Raw genomic sequence first — 19,555 nt, 5'->3', positions numbered from 1 at the left:
TTTTAGTATGAAAGGCTGTTGAATTTTGTTGAATGCCTTTTCTGCATCTATTGAGATAATCATGTGGTTTTTGTCATTGGTTCTGTTTATGTGATGGATTACATTTATTGATTTGCATATGTTGAACCAGCCTGTCATCCCAGGGATGAAGCCGACTTGATCGTGGTGGATAAGCTTTTTGATGTGCTGCTGGATTCGATTTGCCAATATTTCATTGAGGATTTTCGCATCAGTGTTCATCAGGGATATTGGTCTAAATTTCTTTTTTGTTGTTGTTGTGTCTCTGCCAGATATCATTTGGTATGAGGATGATGCTAGCCTCATAAAATGAGTTAGGGAGGATTCCCCTTTTTTCTATTGATTGGAATAGTTTCAGAAGGAATGATACCAGCTCCTCTTTGTACCTCTGGTAGAATTCGGCTGTGAATTTGTCTGGTCCTGGACTTTTTTTGGTTGGTAGGCTATTAATTATTGCCTAAATTTCAGAACCTGTTATTGATCTATTCAGAGATTCGACTTCCTGGTTTAGTCTTGGGAGGGTGTATGTGTCCAGGAATTTATCCATTTCTTGTAGATTTTCTAGTTTATTTGCGTAGAGGTGTTTATAGTATTCTCTGATGGTAGTTTGTATTTCTGTGGGATCAGTGGTGATCCCCTTTATCATTTTTTATTGCATCTATTTGATTCTTCTCTCGTTTCTTCTTTATTAGTGTTGCTAGTGGTCTATTTTGTTGATCTTTCAAAAAATCAGCTCCTGGATTCATTGATTTTTTTTTTTTTTTTGAAGGTTTTTTTTCTGTCTCTATCTCTTTCACTTCTGCTCTGATCTTAGTTATTTCTTGTCTTCTGCTAGGTTTTGAATTTGTTTGCTCTTGCTTGTCTAGTTCTTTTAATTGTGATGTTAGGATGTTGATTTAGATCTCTCCTGCTTTCTCTTGTGGGCATTTAGTGCTCTAAGTTTCCCTCTAAACACTGCTTTAAATGTGTTCCAGAGATTCTGGTATGTTGTGTCTTTGTTCTCATTAGTTTCAAATAACTTATTTCTTTCTGTCTTAATTTCATTATTTACCAAGTAGTAATTCAGGAGCAGGTTGTTCAGTTTCCATGCAGTTGTGTGGTTTTGAATGAGATTCTTAATGCTGAGTTCTAATTTGATTGCACTGTGGTCTGAGAGAACGTTTGTTATGATTTCTGTTCTTTTACATTTGCTGAGGAGTGCTTTACTTCCAATTATGTGGTCAATTTTAGAATAAGTGCGATGTGGTGCTGAGAAGAATGTATATTCTGTTTATTTGGGGTGCAGAGTTCTGTAGGTGTCTATTAGGTCCGCTTGGTCCAAAGCTGAGTTCAAGTCCTGAGTATCCTTGTTAATTTTCTGTCTCCTTGATCTGTCTAATATTGACAGTGGGGTGTTAAAGTCTCCCATTATTATTGTGTGGGAGTCTCAGTCTCTTTGTAGGTCTCCAAGGACTTGCTTTATGAATCTGGGTGCTCTTGTATTGGGTGCATATATATTTAGGATAGTTAGCTCTTCTTGTTGAATTGATCACTTTACCATTATGTAATGGCCTTCTTTGTCTCTTTTGATCTTTGTTGGTTTAAAGTCTATTTTATCAGAGACCAGGATTTTTTTTTTTTGCTTTCCATTTGCTTGGTAGATCTTTCTCCATCCCTTTATTTTGAACCTATGTGTGTCTTTGCACGTGAGATGGGTCTCCTGAATACAGCACATTGATGGGTCTTGAGTCGTTATCCAGTTTGCCAGCCTGTGTCTTTTAATTGGGGAATTTAGCCCATTTACATTTAAGGTTAATATTGTTATATGTGAATTTGATCCTGTCATTATGATGCTAGCTGGTTATTTTGCCCATTAATTGATGCAATTTCTTCTTAGCATCGATGGTCTTTATAATTTGGCATGTTTTTGCAATGGCTGTTACCGGTTGTTGCTATCCATGTTTAGTGCTTCCTTTAGGAGCTCTTGTAAGGCAGGCCTGGTGGTGACAAAAATCTCTCAGCATTTGCTTGTCCGTAAAGGATTTTATTTCTCCTTCACTTATGAAGCTTAGTTTGGCTGGATATGAAATTCTGGGTTGAAAATTCTTTTCTTTAAGAATGTTGAACATTTTCCCCCTACTCTCTTCTGGCTTGTAGAGTTTCTGCCGAGAGATCTGCTGTTAGTCTGATGGCCTTCCCTTTGTGGGTAACCCAACCTTTCTCTGGCTGCCCTTAACATTTTTTCCTTCATTTAAACCTTGGTGAATCTGACAATTATGTGTCTTGGGGTTGCTCTTCTCGAGGAGTATCTTTGTGGTGGTCTCTGTATTTCCTGAATTTGAATGTTGGCCTGCCTTGCTATGTTGGGGAAGTTCTCCTGGTGAATATCCTTAAGAGTGGTTTCTAACTTGATTCCATTCTCCCCATCACTTTCAGGTACACCATTCAAACGTAGATTTGGTCTTTTCACATAATGCCGTATTTCTTGAAGGCTTTGTTCATTTCTTTTCACTCTTTTTTTTCTAATCTTGTCTTCTCGCTTTATTTCATTAATTTGATCTTCAATCACTGATATCCTTTCTTCTGCTTGATTGAATCAGCTACTGAAGCTTGTGTATGCTTCACCATGTTCTCATACTCTGGTTTTCAGCTTCATCAGGTCATTTAAGCTCTTCTCTACACTGTTTATTCTAGTTAGCCATTCGTCTAACCTTTTGTCAAGGTTTTTAGCTTCCTTGCAATGGGTTAGAACATACTTCTTTAACTTGGAGAAGTTTGTTATTACTGACCTTCTGAAGCTTACTTCTGTCATCTTGTCAAACTCATTCTGCATCCAGTTTTGTTCCCTTGCTGGCGAGTAGTTGTGTTTCTTTGGAGGAGAAGAGGCGTTATGGTTTTTGGAATTTTCAACCTTTCTGCTGTGGTTTCTCCCCATCTTTGTGGTTTTATCTATCTTTGGTCTTTGATGTTGGTGGCCTACGTATGGGGTTTTGGTGTGGATGTCCTTTGTGTTGATGCTATTCCTTTCTGTTTGTTAGTTTTCCTTCTAACAGTCAGGTACCTCAGCTGCAGGTCTATTGGAGTTTGCTAGAGGTCCACTCCAGACCCTGCTTGCCTGGGTATCACCAGAGGAGGCTGCAGAACAGCAGATATTGCTGCCTGATCCTTCCTCTGGATGCTTCGTCCCAGAGGGGCACCCACCTGTATGAGGTGTCTGTTGGCCATTACTGGGAGATATCTCCCAGTCAGGCTACACAGGGGTCAGGGAACCACTTGGATAACAGTCTGTCCCTTATCGGGAGCTGAAACGCCATGCTGGGAGAACCATAGCTGTCTTCAGAGCTGTCAGGCAGGGACGTTTAAGTCTGCAGAAGCTGTCTGCTGCCTTTTGTTCAGATATGCCCTGCCCCCAGAGGTGGAATCTAGAGAGGCAGTAGGCCTTGCTCAGCTGTGGTGGTCTCTGCCGAGTTTGAGCTTCCCTGCTGCTTTGTTTACACTGTGAGCATAGAACTGCCTACTCAAGCCTCAGCAATGGCAAACGCCCCTCCCCCCACCAAGCTCCCACGTCTTAGGTTGATCTCAGACTGCTGCGCTGGCAGCGAACAAGGCTGTGTGGGCGTGGGACCTGCCGAGTCAGGCATGGGAGGGGATCTCCTGGTCTGCCTGTTGCGAAGAGCATTGGGAAAGTGCAGTATTTGGGCAGGAGTGTATCGCTCCTCCAGGTACAGCCACTCATGCCTTCCCTTGGATAGGAAAGGGAAATCCCCCAACCCATTGCGCTTCCCAGGTGAGGCAATGCCCCACCCTGCTTCGGCTCGCCCTCCATGGGCTGCACCTGCTGTCCAACCAGTCCCAGTGAGATGAACCAGGTACCTAAGTTGGAAATGCAGAAATCACCTGTCTTCTGCATCGATCTTCCTGGGAGTTGTAGACCAGAACTGTTCCTATTCGACCATCTTTGGAAGCGACCATGAATGCCATCTTACAAATGAAAGTGTTAATTGGTCACAGACATTCACTGGCTTTTGTGTATATTAATACTTCTGTGAATTTAAATGGATATAAATATTGGTTATAATATTCCACTAGTGCATTTGGATATTCATTTATCTAGCAATTTATATTTCACAGAGAAAAATACTCATAAATATTATATTACTTTTCTTTTATTAGGTTAATTGGAATTCAGTTAGTATTTTAAAAAGAAAATTGTAATGGAAGAATAACAGGAAAAAATAAAAGTCCAATAAGTGAGCCTAAGGACTTATATTGTACTGAGAATTGGTTTTAGATTTGTCAGGGAAGAGAGAAGAAACAGTAGACATTTTTGTGTATGTTGAAGTCACTAAAAGAACAATGTAAAGCTCTTTTAGATCAGATACTAGGTAGCATAATACACAGAATCGATTAAGAATTCAGAAAACAAGATGGTGACTGTGGACTATCCCTAGTGAAGTAGGAGGTGGCTCTTGTGCCTGAATTGAAGAGAGCCGTTGGATTGCTACTGGGGTGAGAGAAGGCAAAAAAGGAAAGAAGAGGTCTGTGAGTGAATAGAGACCCTGGAGCCAGTGATATGCTTATATAATTGGGCCTCAGTTCAGAATGGGTTGGATTATTTAAATTTTTATATCTGTTCACGCCAAATTAACATTCTTTTCTCCACCTGAGCTTTCTCTGAGAGGTCTTCTACTTTGCTAAAAAGAAGATTCAGGGAAGCAAACACTCAAAGCCTTACTTTCCTAAATGCAGAAGGATCTGAAGAGAGAAGTTTTAAACATTTTTATTTGCACATATTTTATTTTCAAGTAAAATAAGGTCTTGAAGAAAGCCCTAAGGACTTTTAGAATTGGATGGATAAGGTCAGACTCTTATGGGTTCACCTTTTGCTATTTGACCATGGGCAAATTTAACATTCTTCCAATTACCTATAATATGGGAACAGTACTGTCTACCTCATGGGGTTGAAACTAAGCATTGTGTCTGGTCTATAGAATGACTGAATACATGGGAGTTTAAAAAATGACTTATAATTGAAACAAGTAATTGAAGTAATTACATGTAATAAACTAAAAATAATTTGTAGTAAAGAATATAGTTTACTTTGACCAGGCGTGGTGGCTGATGCCTGTAATCCCAGCACTTTGGAGGCCAAGGAGGGCGGATCACCTGAGGTCAGGAGTTCAAGACCAGCCTGGCCAACGTGGTGAAACCTCGTCTCTGCTAGAAATACAAAAATTAGCCGGACACGGTGGCAGGTGCCTGTAATCCTAGCTACTCGGGAGGCTGAGGCAGGAGAATTGATTGAACCCGGCAGACGGAGGTTGCAGTGAGCCGAGATTGTGTGACTGCACTACAGCCTGGGTGACAAGAGTGAGACTCCATCTCAAAAAAAAAAATAAAATAAAAAATAAAGAATATAGTTTACCTTGTATATTTTGGCAGTTTTCTCTATTTAATTCCTTACAGTTCTCGTGAAAAAAAAATTTCCTTTCTTCCTTTAGGAGACAAGGACGGCAGCAAGGTGACAACAGTGGTGGCAACTCCTGGGCAGGGTCCAGACAGGCCACAAGAAGTCAGCTATACAGACACTAAAGTGATTGGAAATGGATCATTTGGTGTGGTATATCAAGCCAAACTTTGTGATTCAGGAGAACTGGTCGCCATCAAGAAAGTATTGCAGGACAAGAGATTTAAGGTAAAATGTCCAGTATTTCATATATTTTGTTGCTGTCGTAATACATATACCATAAATGATTATTTTTTCAGTTGCTTCTTTTTGCTTCAAATTTCTTCTATTGTGCACATTTTTGTTCAGCTCAACCATTGTAGTGATTTTATTTCTAGTCATGTATTTTGTAGAGATAACATTCACTGAAGATTGCAGTATTACTTTTGTAGTCATTACAAATGACATATGTAATATATGTATTTTTTAATCCTGTGAAAGGTAAGTTAAAATTTCTTAATTTATACTATAAAAAGTGACCTGTCCTCACCCTTGTACTGTGTTGATGTAGACCAGAGGAACACTGCCTGTAGCATATAAGCATTTTATGTATTTGACTATGCTTCCTTTTTTCAAAAAAATTTTTTAATCCATGTTGCAACTTGTGTTAGTTTGTTTTTGCATCTCTATAAAGGAATACCTGATATTGAGTAATTTATAAAGAAAAGAGGTTTAATTGGCTCACAATTCTGCAAGCTGTACAGGAAGTGTGGTGCAGACATCTGCTTCTAGTAATTGTCTCAGGAAACTTCTAATCATGGGCAGAAGGTGAAGGGCGAGTAGGTGCATCACATGGCAAGAGCTGAGCCAGAGCATGAAGGGGGAGATCCAGACTTTATTATTATTATTATTGTTATTACTATTTTGTAGAAACGGGGTTTTGCCATGTTGTCCAAGCTAGTCTCAATCTCCTGAGCTCAGGCAAGTCGCCTGTCTCAGCCTCCCAAAGTGCTGGGATTACAGGCGTGAGCCACCATGCCTGTCCCCAGACTCTCTTAAATAACCAGATCTCCTGTGAACTAACTGAGTGGGAACTCACTCATCAACAAGGGGATGGTGCTAACCCATTCATGAGTGGTTGACCCCCTTGATCCAATACCTCCCACCAGGCTCCACCCCGTCTCTACTAAAAATACAAAAAATTAGCCGGGTATGGTGGCGGGTGCTTGTAGTCCCAGCTACTTGGGAGGCTGAGGTAGGAGAATGGCGTGAACCCCGGGGAGGCAGAGCTTGTAGTGAGCCGAGATCGCGCCACTGCACTCCAGCTTGGGGGACAGAGCGAGACTCTGTCTCAAAAAAAAAAAAAAAAAAAAAAAAAAAAGGAGATTACATTTTAACATGAGGTTTGGAAAGGGATAAACATCCAAACCATATTACAACACTATCCATTTTTCTCGTAACTTTTTTTTTTTTTACTATCTTCCCTTTTTTTTCTTGTCCTTCTGCCTTTAGACACTAGCAATCCCAAAATTCAGTTCTCGTCATGTATTTTCATTTTCTGTACCTCATTAGGGGAGCCTATGCATGGAAGCTCAGATGTCATCTCTATGTTGTGGTATAGCAGAGAGAGTCAGAAGACACTGGGTGTAATTAAGCCTCTGTCACTATGCAGCGTTGCTCCCTTTACTACTCTTCCAACCTCTGCAACATTTTAGTGGGAGCCTCCTATGTACCAAGATCTATGGTAAACATGAAGGGATATAACAAGAAGAAGTGATCACTGTTCTGATATAACACTAGTTATACCACATTCTAGTGTCCATCTGCTGTAAATGTCTGGAACATTCTAAAGAATTTTTAAAAATTCAGTTGTTTTTGTTTTCAGTTCTCACCTCTCCCCCAAGTACTAGTCTCATGTTGTCAAATGCCCACTGGATCTTGATATCTGAATATTGTACTGTTATCTCAAATTGGCAAGCCATCTTATCTAACTATGACTTAACTTTTAAGACTCAATGGAAATCTCTCCTACTAGTTCCCAGAACTTTGGATTTGCCTTTTCTTTTTAATGGTTTTATAATTCACTGTTATTCAGACTGTTCCATTTGCTCATCCCTAATATCCAGTCATTGTTTAACTTGATTTTCTTTTTTCCTCATACTGCCTTGTGGCTGTGTCTCTTCTTTTTCTTTCTCTTCACTACTATTCTAGTCAGAACCTGTCATTATTTGGCTTAACCACTTATAAACATGTACCTTAGTCTTCTCCTTTCTAATCTCTTCTGTGTACTAAGACTAGAATAATCCCAGAGTTCTCATTGGTCATGTTGTTTCTCTTGCTCATAAATCTTCTATGGTTCTTCATAGTCTAGAAAGTAAAACCTGCCTAGTTTACTTGTGTACTCAGAAACTTCCATAGTCTTCCATTTTCTCCAGATACTTAACTTTCCAAACTTTTTATGTTACTCTCCTTGAAATATGTTCTTCTCTATGACCACTCTGCTTTTATTCAGCTCTTCTATCACTCCCATTCTCCTGCTATCTAAATTCTGTGCATTTATGAAAACTCAGGTCAAATTCTTCCTGTATGAAACTTCCCAGATGATTCAAGTCAGCTATGGAGATCTTGCTATTCTAAATTCCTCGAGCCCATATTGTCCATAAACTAGGAAATTCCATATTTTTTATAACAGGGTCTCCATTTTTTAAATATTTGTCTCCTAAGTACCCACACATTCCATTTTTTGGGATTGGTAGTTAATGATGATAGCAGATACTTACTATATGTATTTTTTGACATGAGTAGTTTTACATAATTCTTACCATTAGTACTGTGTGATTGATATTGTTATTATTTGGATAAGGAAACCTAAGTACAAAGAAATTTTAAATTAACTTGTCAGGGTCACACAGTTGGCAAGTGGATGGATGAGCAAGGATTCGAATCTAGACAGACTCTCCAGTGCCTTACCACATTTTATCCTCACTGTATCAAGCCCCTCTACCCCTTCTCTCTCTCACAGTATTCATCCTCTTTCTATATCATAGTATCAGATTCTCACAGTGTCATAACCTCTTTCTATCAAAATATTTAAACCACACCCTCTTTCTCCTTCTCAAGAGAGATTGGTTTTATTTCATTCTCTAATGGTTGCATTATATTTTATTGTGTGGATATACCCTAATTAGCCATTGTTCAATTGATAGCTATTAACATTTTTTTTTTCCCTGCCAAACATTGTATATATGTGCTTTATCAGAATACAGTTTATAAAAGTAGAATTCTAGGGTTTAAACTTTAAACCTTGATATAGGAGAGCACTTTAAACCTTGATATAGGCTGTCTTCCAGTTAGATTTTATCCATTTAAATGTACATTATTTGAATATGAGTAATGCCCATTTCCTGTGTAGCCTTTAGATATTAGGAGTATTTTTATGTTTTTCAATACTGTAGGTGAAAAATTATTTTTATATTTTGTTACTTTCTTTTCTGTTTTAAATTTTTTGTAGAGATGCATCTCGCTACATGGCCCAGGTTGGTCTTGGGCTCCTGGCCTAAACTGGTTCTCCCTCTTGGCTTCCTAAAGTGGTGGGATTATGGTCTGAATCATCATGCCTGGCCCTGAAAAATTATTTTAATTTACAACACCATTTTACATGTTGTGACCCTTTTTACCCCTTTTAGAGTGTGTGTCTTCCTTACTCATTTGTTAAAACCCATTTAAAATGTAATCTTGTAGAGCAACAAAGATTTTATTATCTCAGTGCTTCTGTGCGTTGGAAATTCAGGCATGACTTAGCTAGGAACCTCTGGCCCAGGGCCTCTCACCAGACTGAATCCAGGCATCAGCTGGAGCTGCAGTCTCATCTGAAGGTTTGTCTGAAGGAGGAAATATCTGTCCCCAAGTGTACTATGTGATTGTTGGCAGACTTTGGTCCCTTGCCACATGGGCCTGTTCACTGGGCTTTCTGAGGTCTTACCAGTTAGCTTCCTACATGGCAAGGGATCTACTGGAAAAACAGTAAGCCCAAGACAGAAACCACAGTTTTTTTTCTAACCTAATATTGGTGAGGTGATTAAACAAGGGTGTGAATACCAGGAGGCAGGTATCATTTAGGGCCATCCTAGAAGCTGCCTCCACAATAATATGAACCATCTGTCATCATCTCAAAGTGAGAAAAAATAATTTCAGTTTGTGTTGACTTTGCTTGTGATATCTTTTGCTTTTCAGATATTGTTGATTTGGGCTTTGGTATAATGCTGAGAAAGGGCCTGTTCTATCTTGCTTATAAATAATGTCGTTTTCTCTAGGAATTTTATTTTCACATATTTCTTTAATTTTTCTGGGGTTATATTTTGGGATGTAGTGTAAAGTAGTAATATAACTTAACCTTTCCCCAAGTAGTAGGTCATTGTCTCAGAAACCATTTTTATAAAGTTTATCCTTTTCCCACTGGTGGGCAAATGCCATTTTAAAAACCATGTATTATGTTACCATATATACATTGGATTTTCTTCTGGGTTTCCTTTTCTTTTCCGCTGATTTGTCCATTTTGGCTTATGTAACACTTCTCTGATGATGAGAACTAACAGCATATTTTGAGTGTTCCTTGTTTTTTCTCTTAAAAAATCTGTGTATCAAATATCATCAGCCTGTGATGTTTCTCCTGCAACCCCAACAAAACAAAAACAAACTTTAGATTTGATTAAAATTGTGTAAAATTTGCAGATTAGTTGGGCAGAATGTGCAGATTTACAATATTCAGCCTTCCCATCCAGAAATGTGATAATTCTCAGCATTTAATCCATTTTTGATATAAAACTTTATAGTTATGTACGTTTTAAACTTTTCTTACTTTTTTAATCTAGATATGTGTAGTAATTTTTCTGTTGCTCTTGGGAATGGGAGTCTTCCTCCATGTAAATACATCTTCCATGTAAATGCAAGTCTTCCTCCATGTAAATATGTCTTGTTTTAGGCATTTGAACACTGCCTCCTCCGTTGGTTTTGAACTTGGGCATCTTCTAGATGCATTTAATGTGCTGAGGCCCTTTAGTAGGGTACTTTACTATGTTGCTTTTCTAAATATTATTACATGTTCATTATAATTTTCTAGCTTACCTAGAAACCTGAGTTTAAAATGTTACTGGTGAACTAGAGTGTTTTTGTTGTTTTGTTTTCTGTTGTTAGATGAACAGTTTTTATTATGATTAGACACTGATTTTCATATAGGGTTTATGGTTTTTTTTCCCTGTGATCTAAATGTAATATATAAACATGATAATATTCAGTCGGTTTTGCTTTCTAATAATCCTATTTGCTCCAGGTGTTTTAACATTGTGATTTTTTTTTGGAGGTATTTTATGTATTAGTGCTTTCTTTTATTTTTTGTTTTTCTCAGTCAGACTTGCTATATAGCTTTGCTTTAGTTATCATCTCTTTTCAAGGAACCAGCTGTTCTACCTTTCTTCTAATCATTGTATCTTTCATCACTATTCCTTTTTAAGAAGGTTCTAAACAAAGAATATGTCAAATACTTTGATTAAAGATCGAAAATATGTCCCTATGTAAATGAACTGTAGAACTCTGAAAACAAACATTTAAATAAAACTATTAATAAACAGTGAGACCCTGTCTTTTTTTATTAAAAAAAAACACTAAATAAAACTATTTATATTGGGTAACATAGGGTAAAACACAGTAATACTTCTGATTGTCCTCACTGGGAATTTGAATACTTTTCATGTATTACAGAGAGGAACAAGTAACCTGGCTGAAAATAAAAGGATGTGAGTCAGGAAAATAAAATAATAAAGCAAGAGAGCGCCCAAAGCCTTGGCTTGCAAGAAATTGTGTATTAGATACTATGGTTTTTATATGTACTTATTGACAGAGAAAGCAGGGATCTATTGCTTAGGTAACAAAATAGTAGATCTAATGTTTTATTATGATTTTTGTCCTTTTTTCATGTTTTGATGGAGAAGATGTACAGACAGTGGTTTAAGAATAACAAACACTTGAAACTTGCAACTTAGCCTATGCTAGGATTGTGTGGGTATTTCACCAATTAATTTAATAAATACAGAGTTTTGTCTAATGAGTGGTTTGAAAGTAATAATGTGCACACATAGCATTTTGTAGTTTAAAAATTAGTTTCATATACATAAATCATTTGATTTTTGCTACTTTTTATTTTGATATAATTTCAGGCTTAGGCCAGGAGTGGTGGCTCATGCTTGTAATCCCAGCACTTCAGGAGGCTGAGGCAGGAGGATCACTTGAGGTCAGGAGTTTGAGACCAGCCTGGCCAACATGGCAAAATCCCGTCTCTACTAAAAATACAAATATTAGCAAAGTGTGGTGGCACGTGCCTGTAGTCCCAGCTATTTGGAAGGCTGAGGCAGGAGAATTACTTGAACCTGGGAGGCAGAGGTTACTGTGAGCCAAGATTGCGCCACTGCACTCTAGCCTGGGGGACAGAGTGAGACTCTGTCTCAAAAAAAAAAAAAATTATTTCAGGCTTAGGCCGGGTGCGGTGGCTCATGCCTGTAATCCCAGCACTTTGGGAGGCCGAGGCGGGTGGATCACGATGTCAGGAGATCCTGACCAATATGGTGAAACCCTGTCTCTACTAAAAAATACAAAAATTAGCTGGGCATGGTGACTGAGGCAGGAGAATCACTTGAACCCGGGAAGCGGAGGTTGCAGTGAGCTGAGATCGCGCCACTGCGCTCCAGCCTGGTGACAGAGCGAGACTCCGTCTCAAAAAAAAAAAAAATTATTGTTTCAGGCTTAACATTGCCATTACTGTAAAGAACTTCCTTAAACCTTTTATCCAGATTTCCAAATATTAATATTTATCACACTCACTTTTGCAGTTTCTTCCTCTCTATATATATTATTTTTATTTTTTTCAGGTGAGATCTTGCCATATAACCCAGGCTGGAGAGCGGTGGTAAAGTCACGGCTACTGCAGCCTTCAACTCCTAGGCTTTAGCGATTCTCCTACCTCAGCCTCCCAAGTAGATAACCGTAGGTGTGCGCCACCACACCTGGCTAGTTTTTAATTTTTTTTTTTTTTTTTTTTTTTGTAGAGACGGTGTCTCCCTGTTTTGCCCAGGCTGGTCTCAAACTCCTGGGCTTAAGTGATCCTCCTGCCTTGGCCTTCTAAAGTACTGGGATTATAGACGTGTGTGCCAGGCTACACATATTATTTCCTGAAATGTTTGAGTGCAACTTTTAAGTATGAGGCTCTTTTATCCCTAAATTATTCAGTGTCTGTTTCCCAAACTCAAAGACATTCGCTTATGTAACCACATAATAATTATAAAAAAATCAAGAAATTAACAAGTATATAATACTATTATCTAATATGCAGGCTTTATTGAAATATCTCCAGTTGTTCCAAAAATGTCCATTGTGGCACAAGAAAATCCTGGGTCATGTGTTTAGTTGTGATATCTCTAGTCTTCTATACCAGGAAGAGTTCCTCACTTATTGTCTTTCATGACATTCATGTTTTTGAACAGTATAGGACAGCTATTTGGGTTTGTGTAATGTTTCCTCATAATTAGGTTCAGCATATTCATTTTTGGAAAGAATGTCATTGAAATGATTTTTTTCTTCTTAATGCATTATATCAGGAGACCCATGATGTCTGTCTAGTTAATGATGATATTCACTTCTATCACTTAAGGTAGTGTTTGCTAGGTTTCTTTACTGTAGAATTACTGTTTTTCTCTTCATAATTATAAGGAATATGTAGGAAAATACTTTTAGACTACATAAATAACCTTTTTCTCATCCAGCTTTTACCAACTAGTTTTAGTATGCATTAATGAGTTTTTGTTAGAATCAATTATTATAATAATGGCTACAAATGGTGATTTTCCAATTCTTTTTTTCTTTATTAATTAGATTCTACTCTTAAGGATTATGAGGAAAGCTTTTCCCTTCTCTCATTTAATTTTATATATCATACGGACTCATTGACTCTCATTTAATTGTATATATCATATGGACTCATTGACTCTCATTTTATTAAATGGGTTATAATCTTTGGTCATTTATTTTGATACTCAGATTGCTTCAGGCCAGGTGCAGTGGCTCACACCTGTAATCCCAGCACTTAGGGCGGCCGAGGCGGGCGGATCACGAGGTCAGGAGATTGAGACCATCCTGGCTAACATGGTGAAACCCCGTCTCTACTAAAAAATAGAAAAAATTAGCTGGGCGTGGTGGCGGGTGCCTGTAAGGGAGGCTGAGGCAAGAGAATGGCCCAGGAGGTGGAGCTTGCAGTGAGCCGAGATTGCATCACTGCACTCCAGCCTGGGCGACAGAGCGAGACTCTGTCTCAAAAAAAATTGCTTCAGATTTGGCCAGCGAAAGCCCTTTCAAGCTGGATCTAGATCCCCTTAGCCAATAGAACTAGACAATAGGTGTATGTGTGTGCACATGTGTGCAAGCATATTCACACTTTTTTCTGTATTTCTTTCTATTAAAAATTAATACTTTTAATTGCAGAGCAACATCACAGAGTTCACTCTAGCCTTCTTTATTTCTATATTTGTAACTCCTCTTTCTGAACTGAGAAAACCTGGCTGCTGTTATCCACAATATATTTACTTATTTGCTCAATCCTAGAATTTACAAGCTAGTTTCAGAGCTGCTAACTCATATCCCTGGGGGCAGAGTTGGACTTACTAAGAGTTCACTGTTTATGTTTTTTATCTTTAGCTTGAAAGGCATATGGATTTTATATTATATTCAAAAAGTATTTGGGTTTTTCTTTTTTTTTAATTTTAATTTTTTCCTGTAGCATAGACTATTAATTTGAAGTAGTTAGGTTCATCTGTTTCTGTATGTATCACTTCTTAGAACTTCACCCCCTTTCTTTTTGATTAAAAAAAATTATTTATGTTTTCATTCTGTGAAACACTAACATGGTTCCAAAAGTCAGAAATCTAGTGTCATTTCTTCTCGATTCTTTCTATTTTATTTCCACTCACTCCCTGTAGATGGCCAACCTCATTATGTTCTGGCTTACTTTTCCTCAGTTTTGTTTTACACATACCTGCTCGTTTGTGCATTTTCTTTTTTTTTTTTTTTTCTTCCTTACACAGGAGGTAGCATATTGGAGATACTCTTTTGTACTTTGCTTTTTCTTTAAGCTATATTTCCTGGCAATCATTGCATATCAGTTCAGAGATTTTTTTTTCATCCTTTTTACAGCTGCTAAATGCCCCTCCATAAAGGTTATACCAATTTGCATTCTCTCTAGTTAAGTATGAGTGCCTGTTGGTCCATAGTTTTGGCTATAAAAGTTGCCTTACTTTTTAAATTTTTGCTAATCTCATAGGTGAGAAATGGTATCTCATTGTAGTTTTAATTTGCAGTCTTCCTATTTTGAGTACACTTTAACATCTTTTCATGTATTCAAGGTCCATTTTATTTGTTTTTGTGAGTCTGTATGAATTGTCCTTTTTTTGGTCCATTTTAAAAATGTGATTTTGATTTTTCCCAATCAACCCTGAAGAGTACTTTATTATGGAATTTATATTAGGTGTGATATGTGTAATTTTTACTTTGTGTATGGTAGTTTTTTTTTTTCTGATATGTAAGAGTCCTTCCTTCCCTCTATGCAGTTGAATTTATTGCTCTTTTATCTGGATTTTGTGTTATGGTTATAAAGCTTTCCAGCTATCCTCAGGTTAAAGAGGAAGTCATCTATATTTTCCTCTAGTAGTTATCAGGGTTCAGTTTTTGCATTTAGATCCCTGATCCATTTGGAGTTTATTCCTATTATGGTATGAATTATTGATCTAATTTTTATCTTTTCTAAATCATTAACTACTTGTCTGGGTACAATTTAGTAGAAGACTATCTTTGTTCCAGTTATTTGAGATGTTACTGTTATTATATGCTAAATTTCTACATGTACTTGGCTCTATTTCTGGACTTTCCATTTTATTCCACTAAGCTGTTTGCATATTCATGTGTCACTACTATACCGTTTTGATTATAGAGACTTTATAGTATGTTTTAATGTCTGATAGCGTTAATATGCCCTTGTAGCTTTTCTTTTTGGTGTTTTCCTACCTATTTTTACATATTTATTTTTCTATATGAACTTTGGCATCAGTTTATCTAACTTTATAAAAAAAATGTTGATCTTTTAAATTGGGATTTTATTTATAAATTAATATAGGAAGAACTGATATATTTGTGAGCTTGAATTATCTTAGCCAGGAATAAGAAATATTTTTCCATTTGTTCAAATCTACTTTTATGTCTTTCAGAAGTTTTGGCTTAGTCAGGCTTTAGAAATTTCTTAAGTTTATTCTTAAGTATTTTATTGTTTTTGTTGCTATTGTATAGTTTTTCTTGTTTTTTATTCTACATGTTAAAAAGTGATGGACTGCTTTATACCAAGCTCGGTTTTTTTCCTTGTATCACCCACCCTTCCTTTGTGGAATTTAAGTATTCTTTGTTCTGGCCAAAAAATAAAATTTGATATATTGACCTATTTGTTTCTCTTGATTATCATAACATAGGAATTTCTCTGACAACTTAAAAGTCTGTAGTTTTAAAATCTGTGATTTACATAGCTGCTGTTTGGGATTGCCTTAAATTATTAGGTGTTTCCAGCAGAAGGTTGAAATAGGATCTTCTCCTTGTTCAATTAAATAAACCAACCTGCAAAATCTCCTAATGGCAGTGAGAGGCTTTTTTTTTTTTTTTTTTTTTTTTTTTTTTTTTTTTTTTTTTGGTGAATAGTAAAGATGAGAGATAATGGTCAAAGATAAAAAGAAAACCAAGAATAATTATCCCTGTGTGCCAGTAGTCACATAAACTGTACCTAAGACACTGGGCTTTTTAAAAGAATTTCTGGTATAATCTTCATTTCAGTGGTATTTTATTTTTTTCCCACTGTTGTCCATCATACTGTGACAGAGTACTTAAACTACCTTAACTTGGGCAGTTTGGAAGTGCTTGTGATAGAAAATGTTTGTGTTGTGGGGATAAAGATTGGGTAGGTACCTAATTAATGTAGGAGACCTGTACTGTTGTAACAGGGAGAACATCAGTCAATCCCAAACCTCCTTATGGTTTGTTGAGGCTGACTGTTCCAACTTGAAAATCAGTAAGTTGCATGTTTATTAGTGATCTTGGCTTCATTTACTATTCATTTCTCCTTTGAAGTGAGTCATAGGTTTCAAGTCTCCTGCCTAGTTTCACTTGTTCTGTAATTGGGATATAGAGGGATAGGGATGTGAGGTATCACTATTGTTAGGTTGTGAATGGAGAGCATAGTCTACTTTTAATACCATTTTATTTATTTATTTATTGGAGACAGAATTTCACTCTTGTTGCCCAGGCTGGAGTGCAATGGCGCAATCTTGTCTCACTGCAACCTCCGCCTCCTGGGTTCAAGCAGTTCTCCTGCCTCAGCTTCCCAAGTAGCTGGGCTTGCAGGCATGCGCCACTACACCTGGATAATTTTGTATTTTTAGTAGAGATGGGTTTTCACCATGTTGGTCAGGCTGGTCTCGAACTCCTGACCTCAGGTGATCCACCCACCTCAGTCTCCCAAAGTGCTGGGATTACAATTGTGGGCCACCGCGCTTGGCTTAATACCATTTTAATACCTGCTTTTATAGCATTTTGGAGAATGAGGAAAGATGATGTCTGTTTTTGATCCTTAAGGATATGAGTATTCTCTGAATATATTCTGGAGACAGTGCCAGAGGAAGATTTTGGTCTTACTTAATAATTTTGAAAGCTTGAGCATATCTATTGTAAGAGTTAAAGAAAGAGGAAGGAAACACGAAATGTGGCTGGCAGTTAAAGACAGGTTCACTTTAGACAAAACCTGAGAGGTGCTCCTGGCTGATTTTGATCAGGAGCGCTTTCTCTTACAGACTAAGAGTATATATTGGTTTTAGGGTGAGGGGGCTTATCACAAGATTGGAATGTTTATGTGTGTGGAGAAGTTTATGGTGGGGTTAGAATCTCTCTGGGAGGAGGGGAGGTTATCTTGGGGCAGACATCTTTCCGGCCAGGAGGGGTGTTATCTCGGGGCTAGCATCTTTCCAGCTGGAGGGGGGTTTATTTCGGGGCTAGCATGTCTCTGGTCAGGGAGGAGTTTGGAATGTTTCTGGTTGGAGATGTTATTTGTGGTTTATGGTCATGCTGACCTTAGCCATTAGGCTGATGCCCTTTGGATTTAGGCAGTTTTTTATTAAGGTGAATTTTAGAATGAGGGGCTTGTCCAAGATGGCGATGCTCCTACTCTGTCAATCCAGACCCTATAGTTTGAGGAGGGACGGCGTGTTCTTCTGGCTACTTCCTGCTGACTAGGGGATGGAGAGTTTTCTGGTCTCGGGTTGACTGTAGGAGCAATGACATCTGTAGATGTTTTTGGGTAGTTGTCTGTGAAATGGCCATGATCCTGTCAGATAAAAATCTTTGAAAAAGGTTAATTGGGCAGGGTAAGAACATTAGTCCCAGGCATATTATTAGAAGGGGGCTCAGGAATGGGATGACACATGCTATGATTTTGTTTCCAAACCAAGAATCTGTTTGGTTGTTTAGATATTTCCTTAGCTTTTTATTTCCTTTTTTTTTTTTTTTTTTTTTTTTTTGGAGTCAGACTCTTGCTCCGTCACCCAGACTGGAGTACAGTGGCGCAATCTCAGCTCAATGCAACCTCCAACTCCCAGGTTCAAGCAGTTCTCCTGTCTCAGCCCCCGAGTAGCTTGGGACTACAGGCGCCTGCCTGTACGCCCGGCTAATTTTTGTATTTTTTAAGTAGAGATGGGGTTTCACCTTGTTGGTCAGGGTGGTCTTGAACTCCTGGCTTCAGGTGATATATGTGCCTCAGCCTCCCAAAATGCTGGGATTACAGGCGTGAGCTACTTCACCTAGCAAGATTTCTTATTTCTTTACATTGATATTTATGACTTTTGGGGGCTGTCAGGGGTTGCTTCCTTAGCTTTCCAGGCTTTGACTTGAGTGTGATGTATTTAGGAGTTGATTCCTGTAACAGGTACCATTTTAATTACCCTGGGTTCCATGGATTCACTAGACATGGGGGTGAAGGATTCTGGGCACCCTCAGTTATTAGTTGTCAGCACCAGCAGTGAAGAGATTTCCTTCTGTGATGGTCAGGGAGCTTAGAGGCAGCGTCTGCTGAAACATCTAGTTTTCAGTTTATAGGGCTTTAAGAAAGCCTGACTTATTTTGGAAACTTGTAGCCAGAAAAATTAGAATTTAATTTAAGCAGTAGAAAATAATAAAAACTGAAAAATGTTAGGCAACACTAGAATTCAACAACAGGTGTGCTATGGTTTTTTAAATATAATTTTCTTTTTCCAGTTTCCCATTTTTATTAAAAGACAAATCATGGTAGGAATGGTTTGCTTTATTATACTTGGCTTAATTATTTGCATACAGTGCAGCAAGAATAATTATTTGTTACATAGGCCTTTTAAATTGGCTTTGATGGAACTTTGTTCTGTAGGAGGAATCTGAGAGAAAACCGTTTTAGCCAAGCCCAGCCCTGGATTTGTACTATCAAATACCTATGAGTTGGTGAATTTCTTTCCTCTTGAGGTCCCAAGATAACTTGGTATTCCTGGTCTGCTAGAAAGTGGCATTCTTTACTTACCATAGACCAGAAACCCTGTACAGGGACTGTGTACACAAAATATGAGGCCAGTTTTCCAAGGGCATTTTTGCCTTCGTAAGTATGGTTCCTTAAAGGAAAGCATATTATTCCAGTTAAAGCCTTTGTAAAAATAACCAGTTTTTCCAATTCTGTCCTGTTACAAAAGAAAACAGATTTTTAGTGCACTTATGCAAGTACTGTAACTTAAGAATACTCACAGATAGTTTCAAAATTCTGGAGAAAATCAGGTAGAGAGAAACAAGTATGTTCCAAATTTTGTTCATGGTAGTATAGTAAATTGTTAAAAGCTGTTAATAGCTCAAAAGAAAAATTTCTTTGACTTTGAAAAGCAAAACAAAGGATTAGCAATATGTTAAAACATTAAAAAGATTGGTCTCCTGTTAGTTTAGTTCATGGAATTAATTCCTGTCATGCTCAAT

The 19,555-nt window shown here is 37.7% G+C and overlaps 1 protein-coding gene across 4 annotated transcripts in view; it reads left to right on the top strand.

Moving 5' to 3' along the window:
* GSK3B (glycogen synthase kinase 3 beta) overlaps nt 1–19,555 on the top strand; it is a 272,442-nt gene that overhangs the window by 87,640 nt on the left and 165,247 nt on the right. For all 4 annotated transcript variants that reach the window (XM_016941724.4, XM_016941721.3, XM_016941720.3 and 1 more), the window contains exon 2: nt 5,499–5,692. In XM_016941724.4, coding sequence (XP_016797213.1) covers nt 5,499–5,692 — 194 coding nt within the window. The remainder of the gene's footprint in view (nt 1–5,498; nt 5,693–19,555) is intronic.

This window comes from Pan troglodytes, chromosome 2 (assembly GCF_028858775.2).
Source record: "Pan troglodytes isolate AG18354 chromosome 2, NHGRI_mPanTro3-v2.0_pri, whole genome shotgun sequence".
NCBI classification, from domain to species: Eukaryota; Metazoa; Chordata; class Mammalia; order Primates; family Hominidae; genus Pan; species Pan troglodytes.
The sequence above is the reverse complement of the archived record's forward strand: the minus strand, read 5'-3'. Positions and strand labels throughout refer to the sequence as shown.